A 13,825-nucleotide genomic window follows, 5' to 3' on the forward strand; every position below is an offset into this window, starting at 1 on the left:
ACAGCTTGAATAAGAAATTAAAAAATGTTTTTGAAGGTGAGCTGCTCTCTTTTACCAAAAAGGATGTCAGTGTTAGAGCTGAAGAGGCTGGGCTTGTAGTGGGAGAAGTCTGTCTGTAGCCTTGAATTCAGCAGACTTGGACAGGCTCTCAGCTTTGTTCCTCATGAGCTGTGTGACCTGGGACAAGTTATTGAGCCAGCAGCAATCTCCGAATTTCTATACAGGAGGCCCTTCAGGGTGGCATTCTGGTTGGGACTTATCTGGAGACTATGTTTGCAAAGCAAGCACACAGTTTTTCCCAGACTTGTTTGTTTGTGGTGGATTGATGACAATGAGAGGGTAGGCTAAAGCCTCCTGTGGCATCTCTTGGCATTGCTGCTGTGCTTACCCTCCCCTACCCTCGATTTCCTCATCTATAAAATGGGGATTTATTCTTTCATTCAACAAATATTTTTTGAGCACCTGGGTGCCAGACACTGTTCTAGGTGCTGGGGATTAAGCAGTGAACAAATAATACCTGCTGGGCCTACCTCACAGGGTTGCTGCGGGCTTGAGATGATGTGATGATGTAAATGAGATGATGTGTGTAAAATCACCTTGGCAACCAGAAAGCCTTATGCAAATATAAGGTTTAAAGAAATTCAGCTATCTCCTGCTTCTGGTTGTGAAAAATTCAAGGCTTCTCTGAATAAGAAAGGGAACTACTTGAAAGGTTGTAGGATGAACAACACTCTAGCCACAAAATCCTCCCCTTCACAGGCCCAAACCAAGTGCCTGAAATTTCCACTGTCAGAGTCACAACTTAAAGAATTTCTATAGACATGAGACTTAGAACCACGTTGAAGAACTTGAGAATGGGCCCATCCCATCCAGGCCTTGCCTTCACCCCGTTCTCCTTCCCTGCCCACCTCACTAGGACACAAAAGTACCTTGTCCTCTTCCAATGTCATTAAACACTAGGAAAGGCAAAGAAGAGGGAGAAGAAAGAAGGGGAGGTTAAAAGGTCTCAGTTGTATCACTGGCTTCCTTTCCTCCTAATACCTTGCCTTGCAAGGGTCACCTGTCCATATCCCAGTATTTGAGAAACTCAGTGAGGCAACATTTGCTCCTGAATGTTGGGGGGGGGGGGGGCCCACAGGAGGCACACAGTGGGTCTGCAAGTGCTCAGTTCAGGCCCAAAGCCACTTTTTGAATTTGTACCAGCTATCAATGCTACCTGAACCTGTATCAAAGGCAGAAATTTCAGAGAGAGATAAATAACAGAATAAAAAGCAGATTGTTGTTTTTAATGATATTCTCTTAATTAAAGGTATGATCTAGAGAAGAAATTGACCAAATTATTAAGCAATAAATAGTCCACAATAAACTTAGAGAAGGCAAAAATGAGTGAGGGGAAAGTATTTTTGTTTGAAACTTTTGCCATTTTTTCCTTTCTTAGTGTCTTGTTCACAGGGATGACCTTCTCCAGCCCCTAAAGGACACCTTTGACTTATAATATCAGTGAACACCTCCAGAAGGACCAAGACTACTGATGCCAAAAAAGGGATACATGATGGATCTCCGAGGAAGGAGGACAGTGAAATCGGGGAAGAGGGGGAGAGGCTGAGAACCCAAAGTCAAATGTAGCCTCTCTTTGACATGTCTGTACAAGGCTAGTCTCATACATAAAGTGATGGAAATGGACAATATAGACACGATGGCAACAGTGGCCAAAAAATAAATACATAAATAAATAAATATGTAAAAGGGGCAAGAGTCCCTTTTGAGGAACAATGGGGTACAAAGTACCTAAAACTGTCTTCCCCTGACCTTTCCTTCATTCTATTCTCTCAAATTATTCACTCAGAACACATTGTACACATTTAGGGCATAGAGATGTCGTAGACACCAACATTCTCTTTGCAAATTTTGTAATACTTTGTCTGCTATCTGACAGTAAATTAATACCATAAGTGACTTAGCAGATTATGCCACTGTTGACAATTATGCTTCCAATTTATTGGTCTGTTTTGTTAATGCAGTTAATTCTTGCCTATCAACGTATCTATATATGTCTGTTAAATCATGTCAAAGTGAAAAATTGTGCTCGTGTCCAGATCATGACAAGAGATAGTCTCATTGTCCTTTGTGCTAATGCCACTATATCAACCATATTGTGGTCAATTCTGAGGGCCACATTTTAGGAGGGGCTTTGAAAACATAAAAAAAAATCTAGAAGATGGTGGCCAGAGGAGAGAGGGATAAATGGAATATGAGTCATAAAAGTAAAAAACGAAGGCCCTTAAAACGTTTAGCCTATAAACAAGACAATTAATAGGTGACATGATGATAGTAGTCTTCAGGCTGTACATCACTTGGAAAACAGAGCATATTTTATTCTGTATCAATTCAGAGGGCAGAATTAGGACTAGTGGTTGGAACAGCAATTTTTTAACATTCATTCCTTCCACAGATACATAGTGAGAGTTTCCTAAATGCCAGGCATTATGCCAGACACTGGGGATGCAGAGAGAAAAAAGACATATCCCTACTCTCAAGGAGCCCAGATTGCACTGGGGATGACCATTACAAAGCAATATAATCAGTGCTACCTACAGTGGAGAAATGGAAGCAGAGAGGAGAGACTGCCCAATTCAAGCAGAAGGCAGAAGTAGGATTGGAGGGGAGAGAAGTTCTCATGAAAGATAGCAGCCAAAAAAAAAGAATTTTCTATCAACTTAAACTGTCCCACCATGGAGCAAGCTACTTCCGGAGCCTCGTCTGAGCTAGGAAGTGCTCACCACTAGAGGCGTTTGAGCAGAGACGCCATTGCTCCATTGGGTGAGAGGCTGAACCAGATGGTTTTCAAGGTTTCTTCTATCTCTGAAAGTCTATTACTCTACTGACTTCAACTGGATGTTCTATTGACCAAGTGGATATTCTAATTTCAATCTTAGGGAAGCAGAAAATTTCATTCACCAGGTCTCCCCAATAGCAGTGTTCTGGTTAATGAAGTTTTTAATATATGAACCTCAAATAAACTACAAAACATAAATTTACCCATTTTTCCTACACCAAGAAAATTTTAAAAATTCAAATGATGATTTTTTTTTAAAGATTTTATTTTTCCTTTTTCTCCCAAAGCCCCCTGGTACATAGTTGTGTATTTTTAGTTGTGGGTCCTTCTAGTTGGGGCATGTGGGATGCCACCTCAGCATGGGTTGATGAGCAGTGCCATGTCTGCGCCCAGGATTTGAACTGGTGAAACCCTGGGCCACCAAAGCAGAGCACGTGAACTTAACCACTTGGCCACGGGGCCGGCCCCAAATGATAATGATTTTTTGTTGATGGCAGACCATGGGCATTTACCAGGGAGATGTCTAGAGACCCAAATATGTGAATAATACTTGAGCATATGATTTTCTCCATAAAATGAAGTAATGATTCCATAAATATGGGACTGAAGTAATTTATAATACAACTAAAACAAATTACACTTTATGTTACTATAAAGATATATAATGTTTTTCTGCACTTCCTGTGTGCCAGGCACTATACCAAGTGAGATGCATGTATTAACTCATGTAATTTCTCCCAATAAACCTTTGAAGTGGGCACTTTAAAAGGATTATCCCATTTTATGGATGAGGAAATTAAGACACATAAGGGCTGGATAATTTATGCACCTAGAAGGGGGATTCAAACCCAAGTAGCATGACTCCACATTCTCCACCACTGCGCTATACAGTTACCTTGCACTTACCTGGGTCTACAGAGGAATACTTTTATGCACAGTGACAAAGAGTAACCAATACCATTGCAAAGAGATACAAGGTTCGAGTGGTGGCCTATGTGCACTCCCTAATCGCTTGATTCCACACACCAGCCTTGCAGGGCCCAATTTTCAAATGTTCACCTCAACAAAAAGGCAAATTCCTCCGTATCATTGACCTCCATGATTTATTACAAATAGTTGGAACAGTGACTGTTGAATCCATGAAAGCTAGAGCTGTACTTTATCTGATGTTTTGGATTAATCTGTTCTTCCTCCATTCATGTATTTCTCCTTTTGGATTTCATTTGCTAATCATCTAGTGGTGCTAAGAGAATTTCTTGTGAACTCCCTGTATAACTGTTGTTTATTCATTCTTAGGTATAAAATGGTGTTCTGTGGAATGAAATAAATGAATTGTGGCGGATTGGAGAAAAATGAACTTGCTGTTACACATCCTGTCCATAATTTTTTAAAAATTTCTCCCAGATAATTGAGCTAAGGTTCAATCCCTTTTATTTCCTTCAGTATTTCAGCCAAAATAAGACAGACTGCAAAAAAAAAAAATGCTGGTGATATTTTTTTTCTTATTTTTTGTCTGAATGTTATACTGTCACTTAAATGCTAGTTAGGAATATAAACACTTCAGCTTAGTTTTTCTCTTGTGAGCCCTTTCTTTTCCCCCTTGTAAGCTCCTTCGGAATTCTGTCATCAACGTGGGCCCGATCATTTCTTCCACTAACTAACTTTTCATTTACTGCATTCATTAATATCTGCTGCATGTACACCACACACGTTTAAAGTGCCCATTTCAAGCACTGCCATTTATTCTCTTAGAAATGCATCATTACCTAAAAGAATAAACCTTTCAACCTGTATCAGCAATCAAAGCGCTCAAGTAAATGGTGAAATAAATGAGTCCAAATTATAGTGCACTCTGATCAGAATTCATGGACCCCTTTGCCCTTGGCTTATAAATTTATCTTTAGAAGCAATGGTCTGTTTTCAAATAGTGTAAGAGATAAATTGTTCTAACCCCCTCCCTCTTTCACTCAGGTCTGATTGGCCCAAGATGAAGAACACAAAATACCTCTTTGTAAGTGCGCAAAAAGACATACCCACCACAGCATTGTCTATAATGCCAAAAAAATGGAACTGACCTAAGAGTCCTCCAATAGGGGATTGAGTAAATAAAGTATAGCATATCCTTAGATTGAAATGCTATGCAGCCATTATAAAGGAGATAATTTTATTCTTGTAAAAGTCTAAAGAGATGCAAGGGAAGGATAAAGACCAAGTTCAGTATAGTGGTTACTTTTGGCCCAGAGAGAAGGGTATGCAATTAGGAAGGAGTACATAAGCACACTTCAACTAGCTTCATAATGTTTTATTTCTTAAGTTTTGTAGCAGGTACACAGGTGTTCTTACATTATTTTTTATATCTTTCTATACATCTGAATTATTTACTATTTTTTAAAATTCTATGAGCAACCAACTAGGAAATTCCTACTGAAATAAGTCATTGAGAATCTGTTTCATTATGATTCTTAGAAGTTGTTTTATGTGTCAAATGAGGCTAATGTGATATGAAATGAGCATAAATGTCAATGGACAAGATTTCAATCTTAGAAGGCCTTGATTATTAGGGGGGAAAGTTATTGGTGTGGACGTCAAAGGCAGGCTAAGTGGCAAAAAAAAAAAAAGGATTATAAAGCATATATCCTGAATGGTTTAGCTGGAAATTGGACCCAATGATCTTTACAGTAACTTTATCTTTAGAATTCTATAGAATGAAACTAGTGCTGGTAGCCATTTTTCACCAATCTTCTGACACCTTTGACCAACAATCTAGTTTTCACTCTGATCAGGCCTAATCTTCAGTTATTAAGCAAATATATCTTGAGTGCCTACCATGTATCAGGCATTGCACTGGCTGCCAAGAGGGCTACCAAAATGAATCAGGCATGGATTTTGTCCTCAAGAGCACCCAGTAATGTGGGGAAGACAGACACATAGCCAACTCACCGTAATGCAATGCAGTAAGCTCTATAGCAAAGATAAAAGCAAAGTGCTTTGGGAAGACAGCAGGGGAAGCACTTCTGTGGAGGCAGGAGAGTCAGGAAAGACTTCACAGAAGACGTGGTATTTGCTCTGGATCTTGTAGGATGAATAGGGATAATTCAGGGAGAACCAAAAGTATAACCAAAGGCGTAAGACATGAAAGTGAAAGCATATTTCAGTGAACAGTGAGACGTCCAGTGTGACTGGACTATAGGAGAGTGCTGTCAAGATCATAAAGACGCTTCAGTATCATACATAAGAGTTGGGATTTTGTCCTGTAGGTATTAGGGAACTATCAGAGGATTTTAAAGAATGAAGTAACTTGATCAGATTTACATTTCCGAAGGATCACTGGAGGATAAATTGAAGAAAGAGATGAAGCTGGGAGAGCAGTTAGGAGGCAATGTGGTCCAGACCAAAACCTGATGGGAGCCTGCCCCAGGGCAATGATAATAAGAATGGAAAGAAAACAAAAGGAAAGATCCTACAGGTATTTCTGTGTTAGAATAAACAGGGCATGACAGAGGCTGAGAAAGGAGTAAAAACCAAACTTTCCAGCTTGGATGTCAGGAGGTTTACTGATAGAATTTGGAAAGAGAACTAGGCCTTACAAGGAAGATAGTAAGTTTAGTTTGGGAACGTTTAATCTGAAAGTGTCTATAGGACCATCAGATGGAGATATGCATCAGCAAGTCTTGTTTGTTGTCTTGCCAAAACATATCTTGAATCCAACCTCTTCTCTCTCCCTCCACTGCACCCCGCCTAGTCCAAGCCACAACCGTCTCTCCCCTGGAATATTAGAATAGCCTCCTAACCAACCTCCTTGCTTCCACTCTGGCCCATCTTGTAGTCTATTCTCCATATAGCAGCTAGAGTAGTGCTTTAAAAACTTCAATCAGATCTTATCACACCCCTCCTCGAAATCCTCCAATAGTTTCCTATCACATGTAGAATAACCCCAAACTTTTTACTGTGACCTACAGGGCCCTACAACTTATGTCCTCTGATTATCCTTCTAAGCTCATTTCCTACCATTCTCCTTTTTGCTCATTCAGCTTCAGTCATATTGGCCTTTTTGGGGATTTTTTTTTTTTTTGCTGTTCTTTATGCAAACCAGGCATATTTCCATCTCAGTGAACAGTTTCAGTGACTCAGTGAGGGCCTCAGTGAGGGTCTGACTGCCATAAACACAGTGTTTAATTTGCATGGTGATAGCTCTGGCAGTTCCAGCCCTCTGTAATTATTTGAGCAGGTCCAAACAGGCCTCAAGAAAGAGCAATGCAGCTGGCCAAAGTCTGGAGAAAAGCAACTAAATAAAAATCAAAAAAGTTGAGATAGGGGCCAGTAAACCCCATAAAAGGAAACTTGAAAACATGGTATGTATGTTTATAGTTTCTACCATGCTATCTTACCTATAGTCAAATACTGCTTTAGAGTTTTTCTCTAGGATTTTCCTTCCTAAGAACCTATCTCCCAATTCAATTGGAAGTCACGTGGTCATGACTTCCATGACCATGCTTCCTTTATATTCTCCAAAATGCCTAACAGAGAGCTGTAAGCATTTAGTACATGTTCTAAGGCCCACCTGAATTGAGATGAAATTTAATGGAGTTAAGTTCAAAATTCAAAAAGGTAAAGATGAAGGAAACTTTGTTTGGTAGAAAGAACTAACAGTTTTGGTTTGTCCTCAACCTGAGTTGAGGAAGGGACTCTCTTCACTCTATTATATTCTTTACACCCCCAGCAGAGTGCTTTATATATAGCAGGTCCTCAATAAATATTTTTTGAAAGGGTGGATGAAAGACTAAATACATTAATGCATACTCAGGCAGTGTTGATAGAAAATAATGCTCCAATGACAAGAAACAGTTTTTCTTTTCATTCTGTCCTTGTCATATATCTGGGGTGCCATGTTTATTTCTAGGAACTCCAAATTAAGAGAGACATCGCAAACTAGAATCCTATGGGAAAAAGACCAAAATTGTAAGGGTTCTGGAAATAGTATTAAACATCAGTAGAGTTTAATCTAATGAAGAGATGAAGAGGGGGCGTAACAACAGCCTTGCAATATTTGAAGGACCGTTGTGTAGAAGAAGGAACAGAATTGCTTTGCATAGCTCTAGCAGATAGTACTAAAGCGTGGGAGTTATAGAAAAACAAATTTCAGTTCAGAATAAGGAAGTACTTACAATAATTAATACCCCGTGTTGGAGTGAGCTAACTAAAATGGTTGTACATTCCCTTCCAATGGGCTTTTTTATCAGGCAGGTAAAGGGTAATCAGAGAGCAAGATATTACAGAGGAGATTTCTGAATTGAGAGGAAGATTGAACTAAGAAAGTGTTTTTCAAACTAGATTCCAACCCATTGGTATAGCCATGAAATCAACTTAGTGGGTCTTGACTAGTATTTATTAAAGTGAATTAGAATACAATAGAAACTATGTGAGAGCATCACACATAGCAAGGATGAGTGTGGTTTTGAAAAACTTATTTTGGAACCATATTTACATAGGTATGAATGTACCTACTGGGTCACAGCATAACATGCTTTTCTTACTCTGGATTACAATAAAAAATGTTTGAAAACCACTGCTCTGAGGCCTCTTCCAATTTTCATATCTGGTAGCTCTAAGAATTCTCCTCTCTGTTGCAGAGGTCCAAAATTGCTGTCTATGAGAAAATGTGGTCTTACATGAAATCAGCAGAGCCATCTGTGTTTACCAAAACAACAGCAGACGGAGTTGCCCGAGTGCGGAAGTCCAAGGGAAAGTTCGCCTTCCTGCTGGAGTCAACCATGAATGAGTACATTGAGCAGAGAAAACCGTGTGATACGATGAAAGTTGGTGGAAATCTGGATTCCAAAGGCTATGGTGTGGCAACCCCTAAAGGCTCAGCATTAAGGTGGGTGGAATAATATAACAATATCCGTGTTGTTATAGTATTCCACCTACCCTGATGCATTTTGTTGTCATTTTCTTTCTTGTGGATTTTGAGGTAACTTTTAAAAGTTTAAAACCTACAATATTCCATGGAGTTAAATAAGACGGTAAATTATGGTTTCATCTATTTAATGCATCCATTTTTTTTAATGTTCTCTCTCTGTGTTGTCCTCTCTGACTGTTTGTTGCTGTTTTAATTTTACAGTTCAACGGCTTTTTCAATTTAAATGGTAAAAGCCAAGTTATGGTGCCATATGTGACGAATGTTAATTGCATGGATGTGGTGTTCTTGTTACTTTTTTTCTCAAAGACAATTTCCCCATCCCGCACACTTCAGTTTTGAGCAAATGTTATCCTCCATGCCACCTTCCAATATTTAACCCTGTATTTGCTGTACAGACATTTTTATAGCTCCACGTTCTGTGAAATTTAGCCAATTTGTCCTCTTGTGCTCCTTTTTATACGTTAACGATTTCCTAAGCATTTGTGCATTTTCTTACAAGTTATGTTTTATCGTTTCAAGAAATGCTGTTAACCTGGCAGTATTAAAACTGAATGAGCAAGGCCTCTTGGACAAATTGAAAAACAAATGGTGGTACGACAAAGGAGAGTGCGGCAGCGGGGGCGGTGACTCCAAGGTCAGCCTCAATGTCACCACAACCGGGTACCCTTAGTGACGAGTAATCGGCAAGACTGTTATCTTATTATTGAGGAGAGAGCACAAGACTCACACATCAAGTGGAATGACCAGGTTATTCCTCTGCCTGGCAGCTTTGGGAACCAGAAAGACTTCAGGGCACTGCCCACGTTTTTGATCTAACTCGGGTCCCTTCTTAAACTCCCAGACAGAGGCTCCCCATCCATATCCCCTCCCTCCCCTCCCACACCAGACTGCTTGCCTTAGGAAGGCCATGGTGTGGGATTCAATGCGCTAGGCTTTCAAGAGCCCAAGCCTTTTTTAAGACTATCCCCGCCTGCCTCAGATGAGTGGTGAGAGAAATCAAATTCATCTACTGAAAAGTCAGGTTACCAAGCCTTTTTTTTCCCCCTAAGGTATGTTGGTGGCTTACAGAGCTTGGTTGGTTGACTAGAGTTGGCTTCTTCAATTATGTGTATGAGTGACGAGATGTTGTTCTCTATATGTGATGGCCTATTTAAGCTGGCCCCACTTAACTTGAAAGCAAAACAACAAGCTCGGTTTCAAGTTAAATGGGGTCTTTCTTCAATAGGCCACCCCATATATAGACTTTGCAAAGACATTTTGTATAGTTAAACAAGTGCGCCGCCTAACTGTGATATTCTGTGTGTATGAATCCATGATTTGGCTTCTCCTTAGCCATGTTCTTGGTTCAGGTAGGTCTAATAGTTATCCAGGCTACCATCATGAGAAAATTCATCTTACTTGGCATTCCTTTGGCTCCTTAATCCTCTTCTGGGCTAGAAAGAATGAATAGCTTTCATCCAAGCAACAAGAAATAGGGGCAAGCTCAGAAGCCACAACACCAAGTGATGGAAGGACACATTGGGTAAGTACAAGAGAGGACCTGAAAACAGAATCCTCCGTGGCCCAAAGGGCATGAGAACTATATTGAAGCATGTAAGATCCACTCTTGTACGAGCAAGATACCATAGGCTTCTTAAGGTGAAGAGCAGTGTTTCCCAACCACAGGCCAACAGACAGGCAAGCCAAAAATTTTCTCCTTCAGAGACAATGGTTACACCTCTGTTCCTCTTTCTCCCTCTCCATTCCTCAGGATCCTGACGGAAAAGTTAGTTTGCCAGTCTGCACTATAATATAGACTTGGAAACACTGGTACAGAGCCGTTACAAAGAAATAAATTTAAAAACAACTTTTTTCAGCACATAATCTTACCAGGCGTTGGTGAGGTCTTTACTATAAAACCTTGATTAACCCGAACTCACCTAACTGGTACCCCAACTAACTGAACTCCCCCCCCTCAGTACTCCACATTGATGAGAAAACAGCAATAGTACCAAAAAAGAAGACTGCAAGGAATTGATTTTTTTTTTAAATCACTTGCCAAGTGATGACCTGTGGTTAGGTCACATTCAGCTCTGTCTCCTGTATCTTCTCTCCATCTGGATTGACCCGCAAACATTAGAGAGCTGCTTCCCTGAGGCAAGAAAGTGGATACAAGCATTTTGAGAAAAAAATGTTATTGGCCAAGAATGAAACAAAATGAGTATTCTTAATGAAATTTCCATTCATCCCTTATGGATTCCAATTAATCAAGGTTTTACTATGTGTCAAAAACCAGTAACTTCCTTTCCCACCAGTATGAACTGATGACCTTGACAGTTTAGCCAAGCTTTTGGCTCCTTTGAGTTTTGCAATGGCTAACCTGATGCCTAGAGTATTTAGCACCTTCTTCCTGGTCTTTTGCTCATGTTTTTAGCAGACCACAGAGAACCTAATTATAGCATTCAAGTGAGTTGCAGAATGAAAATTAAGCTGGATTGGACACATTGTTCTATGATTCATCGTTCATAATCAGCATGGTTAAAAGGAGCCATGGACTGTATCAAGATGACTCTAAAATATCCACATGATGCCAAGTACCCAGAAGTTTTCAAATGACCAGATGTTTGATGTTACATAAACAAAAAAACTGCCTGAATTTTAACTTTTCACCCAAATGTGTTGGTGTCATGAAGACCCCTAAATCTTTAGACCAGCTATTTGCTAATTACAACGAGCAATCAAGCTTTTTTTTTTTTTACCTCAGTTGATACTGCTGCAAAGTCAAGTAACTTTATTGCCAGCCCATGATTTCCACATTATCTGATTTTTGATATGTAAATGGAAAACTATTTCAGTAGATACTAAATATTTCCAACTTCTTTGACCATAATGCTACCTGCCAGGCATCTTTCAAATCACTTTTTTTGGTCATTACTCCAGCCAACCTTTGAAATGTCAACCCCTTTCTCAACTAAGGATAATAGTATGATGAGTGCCGCAAATCCAACGATCGCTTATTCTGTTTCTGGATTATCAAGGAGCTTGCCTTTATCTTCTTCCTTCTTGCTATCTGCTGTTTTCTGAGAGTGAGCAAGAGAAGGGGCAAGAGATGAACTTGAATCTGCTTTACCACTCGTTAGTGGTGATGCCAAAAACAAATCAATGAAGAAGAAGGTAGAAAAGGCAGTGAAACCTCATTAATTTGGAGCCCTCTAATTTATAATTTGTGACAAACTGGACAGGGGCTACAGTCTACAGTCTAACTTCATCAGGGTTGTGGCCTAGAGAGGTTTGTTAAGCAAATGGAGAGTTTAGACTAAATTGTCAGTTGAATTTTTCCTTAAGAGAACAAACGTTTTGCACATGTTGGAAGCATTTACTACATATAATCATATTCATTACAAATCTATCTGCTAAAGTAGTTCTCAGGAGGACCTCCACTAAGGCAATGTTTTATAGTGAGTTTGAATTACAAAATAGACTTAAAGTAATAAAACTGTCATACTTCAAACCTATTTTGTAATTCAACACTTTCTCATTCAGACATCCTTCCCCTCTGTTAGTCCAAATCAGTGAAGTTTAACTGCATTAGTAAAACGGCTTGAGAATTACACTTCTTTGTTGTATCCCATCCCCAGTTAACATGACAATTGACTGTCGAATATACCATCATTAAACAAAGAGAATGAGACCCAGAGATGGTGATGACTTTGAGAAGGTCACACAGCTAATGCTGTCACAGATCTCTGCTCAATTTCAGGGTCACCTCTTGTGATAATATTGCAGACAGCAATTCATCACATCTGCTCATCCAATGAGCAATGTGAATCTGATTGCATGTGATATATTTCCATACAAATCAGATTCATTCTCAACTACCTCGGTTACAACGAGGCAAATGGCATGTTTAAGCCATGCCAGCCCTCAGTACCGATTACTAAAGACGACAGTAATCACAAAGCCTGACATTTATGAGTGCTTTTACTTTTTCACAAACACTTCCACACCTATTATTTCTGAAAGCAGGAGAGGGAGAAAAACCTGTGTTACTTATCTCTCTGTCTCTCTTCTGCAACATTTAAATAATGATAAATGGGCAATTATGTTAAATTGTTGACTTTCCCCCCTTGCATGAGACATTACACATTCTAAGCCTACTCTCAAAAAGTTACTATTCTATGGAAGGAACCAGCAACTTTTCAGGCTGTTTTAAATGTGCATATGCTTAAACTAATGAAATAGGTTTTCATTTTAATTTCTGAATACAAGGAATTAAGACAAGGTCAGCCAGTAAGGTAGGCCCTGAACCAGACCTACAGGCTAAAACTAAAAACCAGCTTGGTTTTACCAATTTCCTAAACCTGGGCTAACAGAGCCTAAACAAATCAGACTTGACGTTCCTTGATGGACTATAAATACGCAGGCAAGGATCATGGAAATTAGAGCTGTGGTTTGGGAATTTTTAACCTGCAAATCACCCTTTTGTGTTAGTGCTTTATTACAATGTGTGTGCAAATGCAGTAATTAAGAGCCAGTAGGTTGTTTCAGCGATAAACTCAGATCACCAGGGGTTTGTGACACAGCCAGGGAAAGTCTGTTGCTGTGAATCACAGCAGAATGGGGATTTAGCTGGTGAATTACCACATAAGCACATCAGCCTCCCTTCACAGCTGCCTGTCTCCTCAAACTTTCCAATTCTTCTGATCTCCCCCCCGCCCACCCCGCGCTTCCTTCCCTTAATCTTGGGAAAGGGACAGCAGCTTAGCTTTCGTGTGTAGTCTTACCTCACTAGAGGAGGTCTGGTCAGTGAAACAAACTATCTGTGACTGGGTGACAAGGTGTTATAAACCCTACTCCACCTCACCCCGGAATTGCCCTGGCTGTAGTTCTATCCAGGGATTTAAATAGACTTCCAGCATCCATATTTTCCAAGGTGAAAATCAGCACACTGTGTGCTTTGGGGAACATTGGAACAGCATGTTTAAATGGAACCATTCAGAAACCCTTGACTGCAATGAGAGTTGCACAACATGTGCCTTAGCTTGTAAGGTGTGTGGGGAAGTAAGGGATGAGGATGAGGATGGGACAGC

At 39.9% G+C, this 13,825-nt stretch overlaps 1 protein-coding gene across 9 annotated transcripts in view; it reads left to right on the plus strand.

Moving 5' to 3' along the window:
* The window catches only part of GRIA3 (glutamate ionotropic receptor AMPA type subunit 3), a 271,951-nt gene that overhangs the window by 238,415 nt on the left and 19,711 nt on the right, over nt 1-13,825 (plus strand). For 4 of the 9 annotated variants that reach the window (XR_011536230.1, XR_011536229.1, XM_070606090.1 and 1 more), the window contains exons 13-14: nt 8,467-8,714; nt 9,276-9,390. Coding sequence is in view for 7 of the 9 variants with exons in the window: in XM_070606090.1 (XP_070462191.1) it covers nt 8,467-8,714; nt 9,276-9,390 (363 nt within the window). In the remaining 2 variants the exon portion in view is untranslated. Of the gene's footprint in view, nt 1-1,438; nt 4,194-8,466; nt 8,715-9,275; nt 9,391-13,825 lie in introns of those variants that run through there. The other 5 variants (XM_070606087.1, XM_070606088.1, XM_070606092.1 and 2 more) reach the window with 3 other exon arrangements.

The sequence above is a fragment of the Equus przewalskii genome, chromosome X (assembly GCF_037783145.1).
Source record: "Equus przewalskii isolate Varuska chromosome X, EquPr2, whole genome shotgun sequence".
In the NCBI taxonomy this organism is placed as follows: Eukaryota; Metazoa; Chordata; class Mammalia; order Perissodactyla; family Equidae; genus Equus; species Equus przewalskii.